This window comes from Podarcis melisellensis (genome assembly GCF_964234715.1).
Source record: "Podarcis melisellensis genome assembly, chromosome: Z".
NCBI classification, from domain to species: Eukaryota; Metazoa; Chordata; class Lepidosauria; order Squamata; family Lacertidae; genus Podarcis; species Podarcis melisellensis.
In genome coordinates, this window is record NC_138547.1 from 13,067,355 (window position 1) to 13,086,530 (window position 19,176).

Below are 19,176 nucleotides of genomic sequence, written 5' to 3' on the forward strand. Positions count from 1 at the left end.
ATGCCAAACTGAAATTTCAGTCTGCCATCTTGATTCAAAATGGCACCCAACATACAAACAGCAATAAGGTCTGCCGCCCCGCCCTGGGAACACTCATGCCAAGTTTGGTATTATGGATGGAGAATTGTCCAATTGTATAGAGGGCAAATGGGCAAACCATTTCCCAAAATATCAGTCAGGTCAACATATTCCTCCAGCATGACATAGAAAAAGTGTGGGGGTCGGTGGGAGGGAGAGTTGGACTCCCCAGAGTTGGAATTAATAGATGGCAGAAAAAGGCAGTGTCTTGTCAATTCCATTTAAAAGCTGTTAAATCTTGACTCCCAGCTTTTGGGAGCAGGAAAGAAGGGGTTGGGAAGCTGCCTCAAAGTTGCTTGACCACATTCTCCCAGTTTTTCACGCTTGGTTGGGAAGCTGGACTGTCCTCTTTTTTTCAGGTGCCAAGCACCACCAACTGCCCTTTGCCTCAGCTCCTCACTGCTGTTTACACAAAGATGCTAAAGTTGTCCTCCAGCCAAGCCACTGAGTACAACAGTTGCAGCTGGAAAAGGTCCTCCTGTCAGCCACAAAAGAATAATGCTTATTTAAGGGGTGTGTCTTATTTTGCCTGGAATGCTCCTCGTTGCTTGTGCCCAGTCGATGTGATTTAACTTTCCAGCAGTTGAAACTGGTTCATGAGGCCGAATGGCACACTGCCCCACCAACCTCAGACTGCTCTCAGCCTGTCCCCACCTGCCTTCCTCTGCTCTCCTCTCTCAATTGACCTCCATCTCCAGGGCACACCTCATGACTGGGGACTGCCTTTGCATCTCAGGTTTGGGCCCTGTGTTAGTGGGAAATTGGAAGGGGGGTGAGATACTCCCCACTGAGCCCCAGGTCTCCATCAAAGGAAAACAGGAAAAGTGTCAATACCAAATGTAGAGATTCACTGATAAATGTATTTATGCACTGGCTCAATGGGAAAACTTTAGAAATTCATATGAAATCACTCATTGTATGAGTCTTCTCCGTTCCAATGGCATTTAGGACCCAGGGAAGTGAGGTATAAGGGGAGGGGTGAGTGAGCCCACCACAATTCCCGAGATGTACAGACACCTCTGCAGGGCCTTCCCAAGGAGTCATGGGCCAATGATATCCAACCACCTCAATCACAATGCCTATCCATCCTATAGTGCGATGAAGCTGGACAAGACAGAGGGGTGTATTTGATTTGACTCAGGGACCAAGGAGGGGTAAATACTTTCCTTTGTACTGGGATGGGAGTAAGTGTCAAAGACTATATTTGCATGACAGGGGTATGCCTGGATCTCAGGTTCTACCTGAGACCACACCTTTTCTGTGACAGATCTATGATGTCTTGATGATGCATCCTGAGATGTATTATGGGAAACTTTAAAATACAGATGTAACCATTGATGGGGGCTTCTGGCTGCTTTGACTTTGTGGCAGTGGGAAGTCTTGTTGCAACAAGAAAGATCAAGCCTGCTGGCTGCTGTTTTGTTTCTATCACCTGGGTAAAGTCTCTTGCTTGTGACGCTCAACCTGAACCTATGGGAATCAAGGTTAGGTGATTGTGGGGTGTTCCAAGGACTCCCTGTTACACCTGAAATGGAAGGGTCAGAACTGACAACCCTGGTGAATAGCCTTTGCTAATATGTAAGTTTGGAGTGTGTGACAGGTGGGGTGTGTGAAAGAGAGAGATAGAAGCTGTGAAGCTCTTTTGTACAATAATTATAATGTTGGAAGCAGGGCTTTTTTCACCTGGAACTTGCTGGAATTCAGTTCCAGCACATCTCAGGTGGGCGCTATCACTGGCAGAGGAAGGGGGGTGCAGTGGGTGTGGCTTGCCCCAGGAGTCATCCCCATAGCTGTCAACATTTCCATTTTTTTAAGGGAAATCCTATTATTCTGAATAGGATTTCCCTTTTAAAAAGGGAAAAGTTGACAGCTATGGTCACCCCTGAGGGGGGGGGGGTGACATCTCTGCATCGCCTCCCTGGGATGCTTCGCTCCATCCCAGTGGGCGGCTAGCCCTGCTCCAGGGTGCACAACATGTGCACCGCTCCAGGTGCTGGAGCAGCTAGCTCTGCCTCTGGGTACCATTGCCATCCTAAGAGAATGAGGGAGGTGTTCACGGTGAGTTCTGGCACATCTTTTTCTAGAAAAATAGTACTGGTTGCAGAACCTCCAAGTGTCCATATTTACCAGGAATGTGTGGGAATGTTCAGGGATGTAGGAGAGGATATATTGTTTAATTATATCCTTCCTAACTTGCGTTAGCAAGTTCTATATTTTAGCAAAGTTTAAACATTCCACTTTAAACACATAGCAGTTTGCTTATTGCAAGCTCGTCTGAGCCTCTCTATATAAGATTCCTGGTAAGATCCCTTATTGTCCCTCTTAAAAAGAATAGACACAACAATATTATTAAAGTAGTTTACTCATTCAGTTCACAGTAGTTAACTCATTCAGTTCAGTTCACAGTTGGATCCCTGAAGGCAGACTTAGGTTACAAAAGTATATATGTGTGTGTGTGTGTGTGTGTGTGTGTAACTATCCAATAAGGGAGTTAGTCCCAAGTGACAAGCAGTCACTTCTGCTCGCACGTAGAGAAACAAAAATGGAGAAGCAGCAGCAGAAGGAGGTGTGTTTCCCTGTCCAGGTTAGGCTACGCTCACCTCTAGTCACATGCAGAGGAAGTTTGTCCCAGCTCAGGAGGAAACAGGAAGTTTTCTCCTGGCTTGGGAAAGGAGTACGGCAAGGCTGTATATTGTCTCCCTGCTTATTTAACTTATATGCTGAATTCATCATGTGAAAGGCTGGGCTGGATGAATCCCAAGCCGGAATTAAGCTTGCCGGAAGAAATATCAACAACCTCAGATATGCAGATGACACAACCTTGATGGCAGAAAGTGAGGAGGAATTAAAGAATCTTTTAATGAGGGTGAAAGAGGAGAGCGCAAAATATGGTCTGCAGCTCAACATAAAAAAAACGAAGATCATGGTCACTGGTCCCATCACCTCCTGGTAAATAGAAGGGGAAGAAATGGAGGCAGTGAGAGATTTTACTTTCTTGGGCTCCATGATCACTGCAGATGGTGACAGCAGTCATGAAATTAAAAGATGCCTGCTCCTTGGGAGAAAGGCGATGGCAAACCTAGACAGCATCTTAAAAAGCAGAGACATCACCTTGCCAACAAAGGTCCGTATAGTTAAAGCCATGGTTTTCCCAGTAGTGATGTATGGAAGTGAGAGCTGGACCATCAAGAAGGCTGATCGCCGAAGAATTGATGCTTTTGAATTATGGTGCTGGAGGAGACTCTTGAGAGTCCCATGGACTGCAAGAAGATCAAACGCATCCATTCTTAAGGAAATTAGCCCTGAGAGCTCACTGGAAGGACAGATCGTGAAGCTGAGGCTCCAATACTTTGGCCACCTCATGAGAAGAGAAGACTCCCTGGAAAAGACCCTGATGTTGGGAAAGATTGAGGGCACAAGAAGAAGGGGACGACAGAGGATGAGATGGTTGGACAGTGTTCTCGAAGCTACAAACATGAGCCTGACCAAACTGCGGGAGACAGTGGAAGACAGGAGTGCCTGGCGTGCTCTGGTCCATGGGGTCACGAAGAGTCGGACACGACTAAATGACTAAACAACAACAACAAAGCATGTTCATTCTAGGAATGTTGTACTTGACTGCTATGTGTTTCACATCCCACAGAACGTTCCTGATTTAGAGAAGTTTTCTGATTTGATCTTGGAATGTCCCACTTTTCCTTAGGACACCCCTATTTGCATTGGAGAAATGTTGGAGGGGATGGAGTTATCCGACCCCTGAGCCATCTGAAGGCTATCCTGTATAGGGAAGTTTGTTTAATGTTTTATGATGCTTTTATATATGTTGGAAGCTGTCCAGAGTGGCTGGGGCAACCCAGTAAGATGTGTGGGGTATAAATAGTAAAATTATCATTATGGAATGGGAAGTCCCTATTTTCATCGGAGAAATGTTGGAGGGCATGTGGTTGAAGGAAGTAGCATGCTCGTGTTTTTTTAAATCTGTGAAGCAATGTGATAGGAATTTTATGGTCTTAGATATATGGTAATGTTCATAAGTGTACCAACCAAGCACGTACATAGATCAGCACAGGAAGACCACCTGGAACCATTTTGATTCCTAAACTGAGTGAATGTTTTCTTTACAAGGTCAAAGTGGGAAACCTCCCCATTGTCTCTTTCCTCACAAATCCTGTCTTAAGGGCACATTTAAGATATGAATAGGGTGTGAGCCTGTGGCATGGCCCAGGAACTAAGTATTTAGCACGCCTGGCCTTTGGCTTGGAGCCAATTTGATTCCCTCCCTCTCTTTTTTTCCCCTTTCTTTTCCTTCTCCTCCTGCGATGAGGCTACATTTTAATATTTTAATGTTCCATTATTTTAATGTTGTATTTTATTTTTGTTTTTAAGTTGTAATAATTCATCTTGTTTTTATTATTGCTTGTAAGCCGCTCTGAGCCCGGCCTTGGCTGGGGAGGGCGGGGTATAAATAAATAAATTATTATTATTATTATTATTATTATTATTATTATTATTATTATTATTACAAAAGAATGGCCAGGCTCCCCAGGCAATCCAATCAAGTAACCTGCCAGACAGGAGATAAACAAGGACAGGAGAAAAACAACATTTAAATTTTATGTTTTAGACCACCTTTTTGTGATGTAGGTATGATGTATCTGAGGGGTGGTCTTAGGTTACACCCCTTCTGTGATGTATGTATGATGTTTTTGGGGGTGGTCTGGATCTACAGGGTGGCAATTTCAAAAGTCTTTATAAGGCCTTGCGTGCCATTGTTCTGAGTTCCTCCTCTCTCCTGCAGGTGAGGGGAGCACCCTGTTGCAACAGACCAATAAAGATCAAGCTTACTAGCTGCTTTGCTTCTCAATATTCTCTGGTTGGCCTCTGTTATTTTCTCCTACCAATAGGGAACCTATGTAAGGACTCTATATGGGCTCTTGGATTACCCCATAAGGGGAAAGGGCAATTTTGGTTTACAACAGCAATGAATGATATTCCTAGGCTGGCATGCCTCACAGCCAGTTCCCAGCACTGACCCCACCCCAGCTCCATGGAGAGAGATCCCTTCACAAACAAAACAAGCCGCTTTCTGTTAACAAGTCATCAATTAAGGATTAAAGTTCAGCCTTGGTGTCGCTTTGGAATACAAAGATCCCGCCCTTATCTGCCAGCCAGCAGCCCTCAATTAGCACACTGGGGCACTGCCCTTGGTATTTAGCTGGGTCAGAAGTCTTTGAAAGCCACCTGGAAGGAGTCTGTCCCTGGATTCCGAACTATTTGAGCTGATAGACAGGCAGAGGGCTCCTGAGTCTCAGGGGTCTCTGGCTTTGTGGTCTTGGGGTTCTCAGTCAGAATCCTGAAGCAGGGGAGCTGGCAAAGAAACCATCTCAAAGGCAGTAGAAAAGAGAGGAGATGGCGCTTTTGCTTCCTGCCATTGATTTGCGGCCAGAAGCACGTATGGTAGAATGTGGGATTTGCTACGAGGCCTACAAGGAGGCTTCGAGTGGGCAAGTGCCAAAGTTGCTGTGGTGCTGCCACTCGCTCTGCCTAGCCTGCCTGAGGAAACTGGTTTGCCAGAACATGGCCTTCTCCTTCGTGGTCTGCCCATTTTGCCGCATGGTGACCCTTGTGCCAGAAGCAGGGCTCCAGGCCTTGAGGAACGATGAAGCCCTTCTGCGTGAGATATCTCCTCAGAGAGAGTGGAAGTTGGAGGACAGAGAGGAACTGGGAGACAGCAAAGACTCCCCGGGTGCCTTGGACCTGCCTCTAAGTGACTCAGTCCTGACTCTGGACATGGAGTTAAACTACCGGACCGGCTCTCCTGTCTTCAATGTCAGTGGCATTGTGCCGGTGTATCCAGCAACGGGTTTCCATTCAGGGCCGGGCTTCCAGAGTTGGTTCCATGTGCAGGAAGTGCAGAACCCTGTCTTGGTAGAGCTTCCCCACAGAGCCTCCTCCCGAGACTCTGAGGCTCCTGCGTCTGTGGAGAACTTGAGGCTTTGCTTCGCCGTGACCATCATTCTCCTCATTGTCTCAGTCTTCTTTGCGCTGGTCTTCTTCAAGTAGGGAGGCTGGGAAGGCAGCCTGGGAAAGACATGTTCTCTGCCAAGAGGAAGAGGCACTTTGTGGGTCTTGGTACCCAGAGACAATTCTCCCCAGAGATGCCTGCATGGTACCATATTTACATCTCTTCAGGTGCCAGGCAAAAACATTCCTTTTTAACCAGGCCTTTGGCTTTTAACTATCAATGGCTTGATGCTTTAATGTACTGTATTTTTCTTTCCCCCCTGGTTTTAACAGACGTACTGTATAGGGTTTTTATGCAAGTCATTCTCTAAGCTGCTCTGAGTTGCCAAAAGGAGAGGGATACATTTAATTAATAAAAATAACAATAGTAATTTAGGCATCTGTATGCAGCTTTCCAGCAACATTTCTTTTTTTTTAATCCAATGCTTTCTTAGGATTGTGGTTTAGAATTATTTAGGGGTTTAGAGAAGTTTTATCCAGCAGCCCCGTCCCTAATGGTTTTACTCAAAACAAGCCCTGTTGGTTTACCATGCATTAGGTGCTGACAGTACGCTTAGGATTGCAGACTTTCTTTGCAATGGCACCAAGGTGCTGCCAGCAAACCCAGCTTTGATCTAGCTGCATGGGTCATACAAGGCATATTGTAAAGAGCCCAGCTGGCTTCCAAAGTGCTTTGCTTTCATCTACCAAGAAGCAAAGACAGACAGCTATTGAGGGAAAATATTGAGTGAATCGGCAGCATCATAATCCTGGACATTCCAAACAGTGCTGGTTTGCCCAGGAGGCAAAGTGAGGCAACTGCTTAGGGCGTCAGGATCCACAGAGGCAGCAGATTCAGCCTTCAAGGAATGCATCTCCCACTGCTGCTGCTGTGGTGAGAGCAACAGCTATGGCTCACTCCTTCCTGCTCTCTGGGGTCTCCTGCACTCTGCACCCAGCCAACGTGATTCAGAAAGTGTCCCTTTCCTGCCCATGATGGCCTTTGAGTCCTGCTTCAGCAGTTGGGTAAGATTGCTTTGATTCCCTCACTTGTCCCAAAGGTAGATCTTTATTCCACTTCTTATTCCTGATGCAGAACTTCACTCACCCCTTCTTCCCTGGCCAGGGGGTGGCACTATTTGTGGTTCGCTTCAGATGCCAAAATGTCTTGGGCTGGCCCCAATTCCAAGATACAGCATAGCGAACAAGAAAAGGTGATCTGGGTCCAGATTCTAAACAGCAGGAGAGGGAACCGGCTTTGTAATCAAGCAACTCCTGCCCAGGCTTGGTGTTTTGGTGATGTGACAAGCCCAGGTTGAGTGTAGCCTATGGCAGCATTTGATAGGAGAGGCCATTTCATCCCTGCAATGATCTCTTGACCTATAGCTTTCTGACCATCTGTCTAGGTATATGTATGGTACCAGGGTTTGCAAGCCCTAATGAACAGCTGAAGGGAGGAACTGGAAACTGCCATTAAAAGTTGCAGCATTTGCAAGTTTTTCATGTAGGGAAAAGGCAAGTAAGATCGACAAAATTTTTCTCCCTGTCTCATAATACTAGAAGTCATAGGCACCCAATAAAGCCAAATGTCAACAGATTCAATACATACAAAAGAAAGTACTACTTTACACAGCACATCCTTAAACTATGGTACCCATTCCCACAGGAAGCAGTTAGGAGAACCCTTAAAGAGTTTCAATTGCCTGGCTGTTTTGCAACAAACCCCTTTTTCACAGGGAACTCTGCCCACTGTTGCACTGTGAACAGAACAACGGGTCTCCTACAGTGCCCAGAAATAACTGTTGCTGCATCAGAGTGCTTTAAATGCAGGTTGTGACTACAGGGGTGTGTCAGGCCAGTTCTTACGGACTCCTTAATTTCAGGAAAGGGGCTCCACAAAATTGCTCTATCCCCAGTGTGAGGTTTGCCTGCCTCCCTGATCATCAGCATTCCAGGAGGTACTGCAACACTCCTGTTGATATCTTGAGGAGAGGTGGCTAATACAAAAAAAATGTTTTTAGGTGTTCTAAATTTTTGTGTGTCAGTTTATTGCTTTGTTGTCTGCTGTACTGGGCTCCTTTGGAAGGTGAGATAGAACTGTAATGTAATAAATAAAAAGTGTTCACTTTTGCATTTTATGTAATCTATCACATGCTGTAAAAGCTGCTTTGTGGAATCTATCTAAACATCAGGCCTCATTCCAGGCTGGCAAACAAAATCCCAGCTCAGTGAATGTATGAAGTAGAGCCAGTGAGGGGGGTGTACTGAGGAGATTCAAGGGGATCAGGAGGAGGGCTGCAGGTGGCCCCTGGGAGCCAGAGCTTCCCCTTCAATCACAGAAGCTGCAGCAGATTGGTTCTGGTTGTTCTAGTAGGAAAGACTAGAGCCAGCGATCAGAGGTAGCAGACAGCTTACAGCTCAACTGGGAGAATCTTCAAGTTGTATTAGCTGTTCAGTGGTGGGACTACCTGCCTCAGGATAGGGTGGGCTCTCCTTCCCGGGAAATCTTTATGCAGAGGCTGGATTGTGGGGGAGAATGCAGTGGCCATGGCTTCCTGCATTGCAGGTGCTACATTGACGGCCTCCAAGTCAAGATGAGGACCAAGGCACCGCTTTCTGCATATCCTGAGTTCACCATTCAACCTTTGGGCAAGCCACTCTCTGTTTCAGCCTCCCCATCTGCAATACGAAGAGATTACTAATACTGGCCTCCCTCACAGGACTGGTGTTAATTCTTACCGTATCAGGTGTATGTATGTGAAGTACCTAAGGTGCCCTATAAATGGTGAGTGGGTTTTTGGCATACGTAATCATGCAAATACCCCTCCCCTTCTTGCTAAAGTGAAAGAACTGAGGCAACAGGGTTAATTTATTTTAAGTGCACTTTATTATTATTTTCAAGATCCAGTTTTGTCAAGGTTCAGAACTGGAGGTGAGCTATGGCAATAGGTTACGTTTGGTTTCCACAGGGAGGAGCTGTTCAAGGTGATACCCACTGCTACTCCCAGCAGCAGCTGGGTCAAAAGTGTGTAGGGTACAGGTGTGTTTGGCAGTGGTGAATTAAATAGTCAGTTCTTTGAAGCCAAACAAAGTCCCAAATTGACATTTGCTACCGAGAGATAGAGTGTGTCACCCCTCTTCCTGCCAGCAGTCTCAAAAACCACGTCAAGACGACCTCAGCCCAAATGAGAAATCTGGGGAGGCTCACAGAAAAACTCCATCTCCATGCAGATCAGCCCCAGATCAGAACACAAGGCACTGAGTACCATAAGACCCATCATAGGTACAGTTCCCGTCCCCCTCCTGCCCTGGCACAGACCTGGAATCCGCCAAGTCCTGCTGCTTGTCGGCTACAGCAGCTTGAGAAGTGGGGCCAGTGGTGTGCTGACTTGCCCCACTCTCCTCCTTGCCCTCTGGATCCCTTGTGGGCCCCTCCATTGCAGGTGCCGTCTCATCCGCCGCTGGATTTGGAGGTGCCAGAATGGTGGTGTCTTTTGTGTCCATTTCACCCTGAGTGCTTGGCCTCTCCTTCTCAATACTGGCGGAGAGCCTGAGAGGCGGCCTTGCAGTTTGAGCAGAGGCTGCACGAGTTTGTTCAACCGGTGCTTCCGAAGAATGAGCAAAAAGCAGTCTGTCTTGGGCTCCTTCGAGAGCGGTGAATGGCGGACTGCTTGAGCTTTCTTTGAGATTAGCCAAAGGAGCAGGGGATGCCACTGGTGCTGGTTCTCGGAGAGAGTTGCTGTGGGGATCCCCATAAAGGGGTGCGGCACTTGGTCCTTCCTCCTCGGTGCTGCTGCTCCCCCATTGCTCCTCCAGCAGCTGCAGAGTTGTTGTCTGGAACAAGTAGAGGGGAGGGGGGATTATTTGCCACAAAAAAGACTGCAGCCCCTGATGCAAGTACTGTGTAATGGTTGGTCTCTAGCCAGGACTCAGGAGACCAGGGTTTGAATCCCTACTCAGCCATACAGGCACAGCTAAGTGACTTTCACTTTGTAGTACCTTAGATATAACCTGTTATTTCTAGAGAGCTGGGCTTCACCCTCTTTGCCACTCCCATGATTAGTAATATGGGGCTAAATGCCACCCCAATCTCTGACCGGTGCAAGATTCCAGGGGTCTAGGCCAGTGTTTCCCAACCAGTGTTCCGTGGCACACTAGTGTGCCGTGAGACGTTGCCTGGTGTGCCGTGGGAGGAAGGCGGTCGGGGGGGAGGGGGCGCCGCACGCACCCGCGTCAGGAGCCAGCACTTACCTCCCACGGTGCAGGGAAAGACTGGAAGAGCGTCGCAGCAACGCGCACGCGCAGAGCAGCCGTAAAGGGAGGCGTGTGGGTGGAGAAAAGGAGGGAGGGAGAGAGAGAGAGCGGGAAGGGGAGGGGGGAATCCCCCTAGGCGTGAAGGGAGCGCGCGCCAAAGGAGGGAGGGAGAGAGAGAGAGCGGGAAGGGGAGGGGGGAATCCCCCTAGGCGTGAAGGGAGCGCGCGCCAAAGGAGGGAGGGAGAGAGAGAGAGCGGGAAGGGGAGGGGGGAATCCCCCTAGGCGTGAAGGGAGCGCGCGCCAAAGGAGGGAGGGAGAGAGAGAGAGCGGGAAGGGGAGGGGGGAATCCCCCTAGGCGTGAAGGGAGCGCGCGCCGTACGTTCCAAATTTAAAGGAGGGAGGAAGAAAATCCCCATGTGACGGCTTTTGCCTCCAGGACGGCATCTGCCTGCGCCAACTCGCGGCTGAGCCAGGACTTTTCGTACACGTGTGGGCGCTTCGTAGCATGTGCTCGGCTTTGCCCGGAAGCGCTAAGGAAAGCGGCTTGGATCAGAAAGCCTGGGCTCTTGCCGCGCGCGGCATTGTGTTGAAGCGTGCTGGTAGTTAGTGGGTTGGGAGAGCCGCAGCACCCCATTTTTTTTTCATACAAACATGGTTAAGAAGCTTTGTGGAGTGTCAGTAGGTTGGCACAAACCATGACGTTTGGGGACATTAATCTAGCTCAGGGTTCTTAATACCCTGAGACGTTGCCTGGTGTCCTCTTTGAATAAGCGGGGCCTGAGCGTTCCACCAATTTAGGCCTCCTGCCCGGATGTGATATGGCTCCACCTTCCTCAAGGTGGTTCTGCTTTTAAATATTTTCCACCCTGTCACCATGAGGACTAGCGACTTCTTTTTGTAAAATATAAAATCGCTGCTCCTTGCTCTCGTGAGACTGTGTGTTTTAATTCGAAAAGGGTGTTCCGTGTACATTTGTGCGAGCTGTGCTGGAAAAAAAAGGGGTCTGTATCCGTTTGTCAGTGGCAATTGGATGGCCGGATACTGCAGTGATGGAAAAGTTTTTGAAAAGAAAAGAACTGGACTCTGAACAAAATTTGGAGCCAGATGAGAGCCCAAGTATGAGTGGGCATGAAAAGAAAGCAAAGATGGTTAGCTCAAGCAAATTCTCCGGCACAAGGCAATATAGCGAAAGCTATATTTCATTTGGATTTACTTTCACCGGAGATGCAAACCAACCAACTCCACTGTGTGTGGTGTGTGGTGAAAAGCTAGCTAACAGTGCTATGGTCCCAAGCAAACTTAAACGCCATCTCCAAACGAAACACCCTTCGCTTCAAAACAAGAATGCGGACTATTTTGTTCGCCTGCGTGAAAACACGGAGAAACAGGCAACTTTCATGAGACAAACCTCAAAGGTAAATGAATAAAGTATTTTATAATTTTTCATATTTCTGTTTACTTACTATTTCATAATAAAGTAATTATAAAATACTTTCTTTGTGTTTATTTGATTCCTATTAAAGAGAGTTACTTTATATATAGTCAATACAGGCACAGAGTTAATTTTTTAAACATTTTCTAATGGTGGTGTGCCTCGAGATTTTTTTCATGAAACAAGTGTGCCTTTGCCCAAAAAAGGTTGGGAAACACTGGTCTAGGCACTTAGTCTGTGTTTCCTTTGGAAATGAGGCACAGTGTAGACTGTGGTGTCATAATGATATATAGTTTATTTACACCTGAGCCTGTAATGGAGGGGGGCCCCAGCATACACTCCAAGAGAGTCCCGTTTTCCCCATTGCTGCAACCTCTAATTCAAACTGTCAGTCTGCATTGTGCTCTGATCCTGCCTCTCCAGCTTGCTGCATTTAACAGACTGAAAGCCTTTTTTCTTTTGATCTCACCTTAGCCAACTTTAATCCTAAAACTTCCTCCTAAGCAAAACTCTGGCACTCTCTTCAAACTCACTATTTCAAAGCTCTGGGTGGGGCTTCACCCATCTGCTGGCTGGTAGAGTGTCTGTCTTGCTGATGGCCCATCTTTCTGTCTGCAGCACATACTGTATACTAAAATTGGATTGATAAAGAGGTTAGCATGGCCTCTGCAAATTGGTGAAGTGTTCCATTTTTTAAAGATGTTTAATGTTTGACTATGTTTTATATATGTGTTGAAAGCCACCCAGAGTGGCTGGGTATAAACAAAATAATCATCATCATCATCTTCATTATTAGTTCTCTAATGGCCCACCTCTCAAGCGATCTCCTCAACACAGGAAGCTGAGTCCAGCTGTTAAGCGTCTGACTTTCAGTTTCACTCTCCAAGCAGTGATTAAATTCTAACACTTACTAAACCCAGTAGTTATGGGCGTCTTGCACCCAAAACTCTGGCACCCAAACTCATGACATTTGGAATCATACAAAAAGGAAGAGAAATGATAGACCAGTTCACTCAATCTGCATCTTATTCAGGTGTCAGGATCCATCTGCCCTGGGCTGTACCTTGATGGTGTTCAGGACGATACCCAGGACCTCCTGGCCGGTATAGGACTCCTCTAAGTTGAACTGGCCCTGCAGGGACTGGAACACCTTCTTCATGAGCTTCTTCACGTGGGGCAGGATGATGCCAAAGAGTCAGAAGGCAGGGAAGCAACAACAGAAAGGACAGTGAGCTTTCAAGAGCTTCTGGACAGCCAAATGTGGTGATGATTTCATTTATTCATTTATTTTACAACAAACATACATTATCTGGATAGCATCCACGTGCCAAGAGATGGATGGCATTGCATTGTGTGACCACAGTTCAGGAGCTCTTGTAATAAACAGTAAGCAGAGAGGCCTACGGCAGACATGAGAACCCAGCAAAGTGAGCAGAGGTGTTCCAAGGACAGGTGGCTCCTGCCCATTGAGGTGGGTGGGGGAGAAGGCAAGGAGCCCAATGACAGGCAGAGCCACATCCTGATTGGCTGTAAGGAAGAAGGCAAGCCAGTGGTAGGTGGGTGAGGGCAGTGCCCTGTTTGCCTAATAGACTAGCCTCCACTGACTGACCTCTTGGGGGCCGCCTGCCAGGAGTAAAAGTAGGTGGAGCAACATACATTAATTTCCCCACTTGTCCCTTTCAATCCTCCATTTAAGAATGAAAGAAGAAGCCCAGCCAGATGGGCGGGATATAGATTATTTCATCATCATCATCATCATTATTATCATAATCTTCCAGGGAGGCAAAGAACAGTCAAGGGTGCAAAGCTGGGGGGGGGGAGGGGGGCACTGGGATAATCCTAAGGGTCAGAGAGAGTTTTCCAGGAAGCCACTTCTGGCCTCGGGTGATGACTTTTGTCACCCCTGGACACTACCTTATCCAGAGTCTCAATTTGAACGTGGTGATAAGCCAGCTCTGCGTCCAGGCCTGCCACCTTCTCCTCCAACTGCATCGCAATCAGGTTCACCTCCTGGTATCTGCGTTTCAAGTCAGACAAGTTCTCATGTTCTGTGGAGGTGGGGCAGAGAGCCAGTGACAAATGAAGCCTGTGCCACAGTGCATGTCCCTGTTTCCATCCACTGCTGTAGCTAAGCCTAAGTACAGCGCCATCTGCACTATATGCTTTAAACACTCACAGCTTCCCCACAAGACATTCTGGGAACTGAGAACATTCTCTTAAGGGAGCTGAGAGGTGGTGGGAAACCCCAGTCTGCCACAACCTCCAGCTACAATTCCCAGACTGTTAAACTATGCTGGAAATGGCCACTTAAGCAGGGATCTCCACTTCAACACAACTATTGGCAGCCAGAATGAACCACACTTGCCAGGATTCCTTGGGAGAAAGCCATGCTTGACTGCAGTGGCATGATAATGCTGTATAGTGTGTAACTTTAAAGACATATCACATGTTTCTTCTCACTCTTACACCGCTCTGCTCTTGCATGCAGGGCAAGGAAGGTGCAGAATCTGCACAAACCCATTTTCTATTATGTTACATTATGGTATTGTTTGTAAGCTGGAGATTCATTTCAACGAAAAGCAGCACAGAAATGCAATCAATCAAGTTTGTAGAGATCAGAAGCTTGCCTTTTTTAAACAGATGGAATTAAAGTCAAGAGTCTTTTTGGAGACACTGTGTCTGAGATTGAAGGAATGGGTTTCCCAAACCCAAAAACTGACTGTGCAGGCAGTTTTTAAACTGCACCAAAATCCCCATATCTCCTTAGCTAAAATGTATAAACTTTAGCTGTTGAGCAAATGCAAAACAAGAACACAGCTCTCTCCCTTATCAGTTTAACAGCAAGACTGGCCTTGACTTTACCAGTAGAACAGACACAGACATATCTTATGTCCTGACCACAAATGATGCAAAGACCCAAGTCTGAGACTAACTTGTAAGGCTACAAGTTTTTAACAGCTACACTGCAGGAGGCCCTAAGGAGCAGGACCTCCAGAGGTTGCTGGACTCCAACGCCCATCATCCCTGGCTATGCTTGCTGGGGCTCATGAGAGGTGAAGGCCAGTAATACTTCGAGGGCCACAGGCTCCCTACCTGCAAGCTATAGAATTTCCTAGGATGATAAAACTACCCTGCATGTGCTTGGATAGTGCTCTTCACTATTTCAGTGCCTCCTCTCAGCTTCCCTTACCTGCCAGCTGTGCCTGCAGTTGGTTGACCAGGGCTTTCTGCCTCTCTGACTCTGTCAGGGCTTCATTCAGTTGGGAGTGGAGATCTATCTCCTGCTTCTGATGATGGGTCAGCTCCAGCTGGAGCTGGGAGATCTGCGCCGTGGCTTCCGCTAGCTCCTTGGTGACCCTGACCTGCAAAACAAAGGAGCAGAAGAGACAGGAGAACATATGGGGAAGGAGAGCCCATATGAAATGGTGACCGGGAAAGTATGAAGGGAGTAAGGAAGTGCTCAGGTAATCAGGACACCCAAGGACAATGCCTCACCTGGTCCCACCCCTGATCCAGTGGCGGCATGTGCTAGAGAGAAAAACGGGGACAAGGAGAGGAGAGTTAACACCACCAGAAGCAAGAACAGCAAGAGGGGAGGAAGGTTTATCAAAAGAGGCAATGGCATTCTGGGTTAAGAGCACTCTGCTTATTCTGTGGTCCAAGGGCCGATTATATCCCTCAAAATCCCAGCGGCCTCAGAGTAAGATGCATGGAAGATCCCTTAATGGCAGGGTTTGCACGCTGATGCCCAAGCAAGAACAGGCCACAGCAAACCTGGACTTGCATGCTCTCCCCTTACATCTCCTCCTCTCATGCGGCCAGGAACCCTGACACTTATGCCTAGCCATGGTTTGCTGTGTTGCCTGGGACAACGAGCTGCAGCTAACATCAACTATGGTTAATATCAAACACACCAACTTCAAATGTTTGTTTCTATAAGCTAACTTCAGAAACTAATTCTACTTAAGATTAATGGCTGTTCTCAGTCCAGACAACAGAGGAAGCAGCAGTTACCTAGAAGTGGAAACTCTCACACCCTTCTTCTTGGCTGCATAGGAGGAAGTGAGGGGGACGATCACTGTGCTTGCTCACGTCATGCCAACCCACAGTTTAGCATGGCATGTGAATGCAGCCAATGAGCTCTTACTGTAGACCAATGTGGTGCATTTTTTTTTAGTCACTGTGTTAAATTTTAAAGGGACATTCTGTTGTTCTCTCATATTCAACCTGAGGTGCTTTTCAAAGGATTACCTGAAGCTTATGAATCTTTTACCTGTATGTGCATGTATACCTAGCCAGTTATTTGTTCTATTTTGTTGTTGCTGCTGCTCAGAAACGTAACTTCTTTCTGGCCCGCAGGCAAAGGGGAATAGTGACATGCACTAGCGATTGTGAACTCCTGGGATAGCACTTGCCCTCCCCACAGCCTCAGTCACTTGGCCTTCCTGTTGTGGCTGTTACACTACCAGGGCTTACCTTCTCCTCTTCAGCATGTAGGACCCTTGCCTGGGTGTGCTTCATGGTCCTCTGCAGTGAGCTATTGCTCTGCTCAAATATGAGGTTGCTGTGCTCCACATAGCTGGGGGAAGAATTTTTTTTTTGCACACGTGAATGTTTGCATGATTTGATAATTTGCATCCTCTCATGTAAAAAAAGAAATCAAGGCAGTATATGTAGATCTCACTTTTCAAAAGCCACCCTAGGAGAGCTTCTATCCTTTATATCAGAATCGTAATAGTTGTTCTTATTATTTTCTTTATGTTCCATCTTTCCTCCAAGGGGCTCAAATACTGGTATATAGTTTTCCTCCCTTTTTTATCTTCACAACAAGCCTGTGAGGTAGCTTAGGCTGAGAGAGAGTGACTGGTCCAAGGTCACCTTCATGGCAGAGTGGGGACTGGAACCCTGGTCTCCCAGATCTTACTCTGACCGACCCTCTTGACTGGAACCCCACACTGGCTATATTCCTGTATTCCTCTATTTGTCCATCCAGCCCAGTACTGTCCACTTTGACTGGCAGCAGCCTTGGGTTGCCTGGGGATTGAGCCAGGCCACCTGAGCTTTAGGCTCCCTGCAGCATGGAAGGAAGGGATTTACAAACCTGAGCATAGTAGGAAGAGTCTATTAAAGGGTAGGATACTCAACTGGCCTTTGGGACTCTGCCTCGGCCAAGCCCCTCCCCAATCCCACCTCATGACCTCCCGAAGGGAGCTTTAGCCTGGCTGGAATGTGTCCCTGAACTGTGACAGCGCACCTTGCTTCCCTGGACAGGGAGAGGTGTGTGCAGAAAGAAGCCCCACATGGTGTATTTTCTGGCTGTACAAAAGGCAGGAGCAGCATCTGTTGCTCTGTCCACTGGAGCCCCAGCCCAGCCCAGCCCTGGAATGTGGCCCCTGCCAGGTTGTCTATGAGACAAGGTGGCCCTCAGGATTCTTTGGAGGAAGCCACGGCTGTTGAAAGTGGCATGGCGCTATTTGGAACGTATGATTTACTATGATTTATTGAATTTGTATACCGGATTTCATCCGTAGATCCCAAGACGGTACAGTGCAGATGGGGCCTGAGTTATGCAGCTGAGGTGAAGGCCGAAAGCCTCAAACACAGAGGTGGCAACCTGTTTACTGCAGAGTTAGGATGTGACACCTGGGAGAATGGAAGGCTTAAAAGCTAAGGGCACCCTCAATTTATCTCTCACCCTGGCTTTGGAGCGGGAGTAGGAGGAGTCAGCCATGCTGGGTCTGTAGCGGGGCTTTCTGATTGTGGTGCTGGTGAAGGTGTGAGGGAGTCCCTGGGGCCCAGGCTTTGTCCAGCGGAGTCAGCGCCCTTTGCAAACCACACCTAAGGGAGCAAAAAAGAGGCAAAAAAGAGTCTGGTCAAGGCAACCACTGCCTCCATTTGTAGAACCTTATCCAGACCGTAGACCGACCACCCAACAACCTTCTGAGGTTCTCTTGGTTGCTAACACATTGGGAGGAAGACACACTCACCCGTTTGACTTCCACCTCAAAGGCCAGAGTTGAGTCCGGAGGAATGCGTTCAGCTTCTGCCAAAGGCCTGTAAGCCAGTGCTGACGGGATGAGGAGGAACCGCCTGCCTCCTCTCTTCATGCCAATCATTCCATCTTCCCAGGCCTTCAAGTTCCAGAAACGGAGAACCAAGCAGAAAACAAGTTTGGGTGACCGCCTTCGCTAAGGGCCAGAACCACACAGCCTTCGCCAACCTGATGTCGTCCAGATACCTTGGACTCCAACTCCAATCAACAGGTGCTGGCTGGGACTGATGGGAGTTGGAGTCCACAGGATCTGTGTGTATGTTTGTCAGGTTGGTAAAGGCTGGTCGAGAGCAGGGCACAGGAATACTGACAGTTCTCTTGCAGTCTTGAGGAAAGTAGTTGAAAGCAGGGATGAAAAACATTCCCTCCGGGGCAAGCTTCTTGGTGGGGAGGAGCATGCCAGGAGTGGGCGGGGCTAGAGGGGAAAGTGGGAGGGGCAATTAATGTAATTTTTACCTTTGTACAATAGGCTACTTTAGACACCCACTCACACTCCCCCCTCTGTCTCTCATGCAGGACAGCAAGAGGCAACATTGGAGGTCCAGGACATTTTTCTTCCAGGCCACAGAGGAGGCCTCCCACTCCAGCATATCATGGCAGACGTAGACAAGCTGGGACAGCTACTTGCCTGCGGTTCTTGAGGAAGCCATTTGATCAGGGTTTGAGCTCAAAAAACCTTGCACTGCGGTGGGAAGATAGCGCCATCTTACCTTGATGACTTTGCCCGAGCCTAGCTTCAGCCGGAGCAGCTTCTCTTTATTTACATTCGAGACGAAAACCTGTTCCATAAGTGGAAGGTCAATGGGGTGAAATTACTTTTAATGCAGAAGGTAATAGGTTCACGTTCTGCTACTCCAGTTGCTGAGCCAACAGCAATGAGTATCGAAGGACGGAGCACAGCTCAGGGACACAGCACCTGTTTTGCAGGCAGAAGGTTCCAGGTTCAATCCTGGCATCTCCAAGTAAGGGCAGGGAAAGGCTTTTGCTTGGAAGCCTGGAGAGCTACTGCCAGTCAATGTGGGCGATGCCAACCTAGACCAGTGGCCTGATGCAGTGCAAGGCAGCTCTCTATGTTGAATTCCCTACCTAGCGGTGCCTCCCATGTTGCAGATTGGGTAAAATGAGGTTGAGAAATAGGACCTACACCTTGGAGACTGGTGTAGCTCAGGGCCTAACAGCATGTGCTTCCCAGGAAGGAGGTCTTGGGTTCCCTCCCTGGCATCCCCAGTTGAGAAAGGGCGGCAAGGCTGGGCAAGGCCCCACCTCTGGAGAGCAACCAATGCAAGCCCCATGGAAAAGCACTGGCTAGAGCTCATTGGGGTTGGCGCCAAATGCACATTGAGCTGTGAAGCCTCAG

General features: G+C 47.9%; 1 protein-coding gene across 1 annotated transcript in view; it reads right to left on the bottom strand.

The window, feature by feature from the left end:
- Positions 1 to 9,324: 9,324 nt before the first annotated feature.
- The window catches only part of LOC309362373 (FK506-binding protein 15-like), a gene marked incomplete at its 3' end in the record, with an annotated part of 54,321 nt that continues 44,469 nt past the window's right edge, over positions 9,325 to 19,176 (bottom strand). Inside the window, exons 20-24 of the mRNA XM_081898018.1 lie at positions 15,263 to 15,295; positions 14,958 to 15,129; positions 13,682 to 13,815; positions 12,831 to 12,932; positions 9,325 to 9,915 (exon numbers count right to left, since the gene is read on the bottom strand). Of these exons, the coding sequence (XP_081754144.1) occupies positions 9,325 to 9,915; positions 12,831 to 12,932; positions 13,682 to 13,815; positions 14,958 to 15,129; positions 15,263 to 15,295 (1,032 nt within the window). The remainder of the gene's footprint in view (positions 9,916 to 12,830; positions 12,933 to 13,681; positions 13,816 to 14,957; positions 15,130 to 15,262; positions 15,296 to 19,176) is intronic.